Source organism: Cyprinodon variegatus, unplaced genomic scaffold, assembly GCF_000732505.1.
Source record: "Cyprinodon variegatus isolate N-32 unplaced genomic scaffold, C_variegatus-1.0 Scaffold1060, whole genome shotgun sequence".
NCBI lineage: Eukaryota > Metazoa > Chordata > Actinopteri > Cyprinodontiformes > Cyprinodontidae > Cyprinodon > Cyprinodon variegatus.
This window is the reverse complement of record NW_015151513.1, coordinates 257527-259928: the sequence shown is the minus strand read 5'-3', so window position 1 is coordinate 259928 and position 2402 is coordinate 257527. Positions and strand designations below refer to the sequence as shown.

The following is a 2402-nucleotide window of genomic DNA, read 5'->3' as shown; positions in this document are numbered from 1 at the left end:
AGCGCCTCTTTTAGCTGTGGCTAGATGTAGCTAACAGGTTAGCGCCTCTTTTAGCTGTGGCTAGCTGTATCTAACAGGTTAGTCTCTTTTAGCTGTGGCTAGCTGTGGCTAACAGGTTAGCCTCTTTTAGCTGTGGCTAGCTGTAGCTAACAGGTTAGTCTCTTTTAGCTGTGGCTAGCTGTAGCTAACAGGTTAGCCTCTTTTAGCTCGCTCAGTTAGCCTGATTAAGCTACACTACTTTTAACTTCATATAAACAACCGTTCGTTTTCTAATAGCTGTTGTTTTATTTGTCTAAAATCTTGATGAAGGTCATTTATTAACACGTTCCAATTTTTTCACATCTTAATAAAAATAATAAAGATTAGCTGAGACTTTTAGTGTCTCCTTGTTAACTAGCAGAAAACAGGACTTTCCTTCAAAACCGACAATGATTGTTTTCTACTTTCTGCTGCTTTAGATCACAGATGAAACGTTAAATAATAGCAAATAAAGGGAATAATATGTTGAGACTCCAGAAGAGATTTGATTCCTAAGAAACAGGAGCAATACAGTTTGTCCGATTGGAGTTGCCATATTATGATGTCATAAGAAGGGGCGGGGCCCCGATCAGACCTTTAGTGCTGGAGGTCCATGTTAGCAGGCTAACAGCCCGGCTAGCATGCTACTGCTTATATAACAAACTGATTAAGGGTATAAATCTATATAAGTTAAAGGAAAGCAGCTATCTGTGGGTATAGCATGCTAACATTAGTGCTAGATAATTAAAGGGCAACTCACCCCCTTCCTGGGCCGGTCTCTGCGCATAGAGCTATGTTCACAGCCAGCGGGAAGTCAGACGGTTTTCCAGTAATCCTGATGAAAGAGCTCAGGATCAGAAGTTAAGAACGTTACAGAAAAATAACCAAACGTCAGATTTATCGAAAAGATCGTCATTTAGGAAGGAAGTTCCTCTTTTGACTTTATAACATCTTCACTGGGTTTTTTTCTGTGATGATTAGGAGCCGTCCTCAGACTGAGCTGAATAGCTGCCATGTTTTCGTCATAAAAATGAAACCAGAAATCCAGCAGCTCTGGTTCCTAAACAGTTTTTATTCGCTCCAGAAAGAGGGGGGGGGGGCAGAGAGCGATAGCATCAAACGGACGAAGCGAACGAGGGCAAGCTGCGGGGGGGTGAATACAGATTGAGCTGTCAGGACACTGATTTACTGATGGGGGGGGGGGATCAATAAGGAGGAAACCATGAAGGAAAAGGGAGGAGGAGGAGGGATGAAGAGCGAGTTGGGGGCCAGTCACCTGTGGTCGGCCATGTTGAAGTGATTTATAGGGAGGCTTGTTTCACTGGGAAGCCTTTCAGTGTCTCTCCTGGGTTTGATCCTTCCTTTCCTGAAGGCCCCGCCTGCTTCCAGGGCCCCGCCTACTGCGACGCCCCGAACAACACGGGGCCTAACCCTCAGCTCAGCCTCTGCTGTCCTCCCACGGCCCAGCTTTGCTTTGACTAGGCCGCTGTGACGCATTAATGATGTCCCTGAAGGCATCATCGGTGTTAGGCTGAACACCTGGAGGTTCACCAGTGAGACGGGCTGACAGTGGCCTAGTCAAAGTCCAGATATAAAACCAAGTGAGAACAGACGCTCATCTCTATCCAGTCTGAGGCAGATAAAGAAAAGAACATTTATGGGTAAAATGGGGTAAAATGGGGAAAATATCAGAGGGTAGGAAAACTTTTTGTTTTGTTTTTATTATAATTTTTTTTTTAAAAGGAACATTTTTTAAAAAGCATTTAAGATCAAAGAGCAATCGATAATTTCAAAGAAACATTTTGTAGAAAATGTCAAAAAAGAAACTGCTAATAATCCTGATTCATTCACATTTAAATGAATCCTGGAATAAAGGAAGGAAGCAGGTGGAAAACATCCAGACTTTCTCTGAGGTTCCTGAACCCAACATCAGGCTCCTCCTCCTCCAGTCGTTCCACATCGTTCCTTCAGGCAGAAGCTGAACGAGGCTCTGACTGAACAAACCGCCTCTCTGATCTCCATGAAAGCCTTTTAGCTGCAGCGACATCAAAGGCCTGCAGAGATGACGGCGCCGGATCCTCCGCCGCATGAAGGACACGAACAATGAAAGCAAAGACAGGAAGGAGGAGTTACCCAGCAGAGGATGGCGGGTCCTGCTGGAGGGCAGGTCCACCTCAGAAGGTTCCAGGATTCAGCATTTCAAGGTTCTGGTCCTCAATCTGCTGCAGGAAACAGTGGAGCAGATCAAAGACAGGAAGAGGCGTTGGATTGGCGGCCATGGTGGTCTTCAAGGCCAACAGGAAGAACTGTTCAACAAAACGGTCATTTGGAAGGCCTCAGGTCCTGGAAGGTCTCAGGTCCTGGAAGGTCTCAGGTCCTGGAAG

At 45.4% G+C, this 2402-nt stretch overlaps 1 protein-coding gene across 1 annotated transcript in view; it reads left to right on the top strand.

Moving 5' to 3' along the window:
• Positions 1–2105: 2105 nt before the first annotated feature.
• Positions 2106–2402, top strand: part of LOC107101156 (neogenin-like) — an 11048-nt gene continuing 10751 nt past the window's right edge. The window contains exon 1 of the mRNA XM_015399947.1: positions 2106–2392. Within this exon, the coding sequence (XP_015255433.1) occupies positions 2106–2392 (287 nt within the window). The remainder of the gene's footprint in view (positions 2393–2402) is intronic.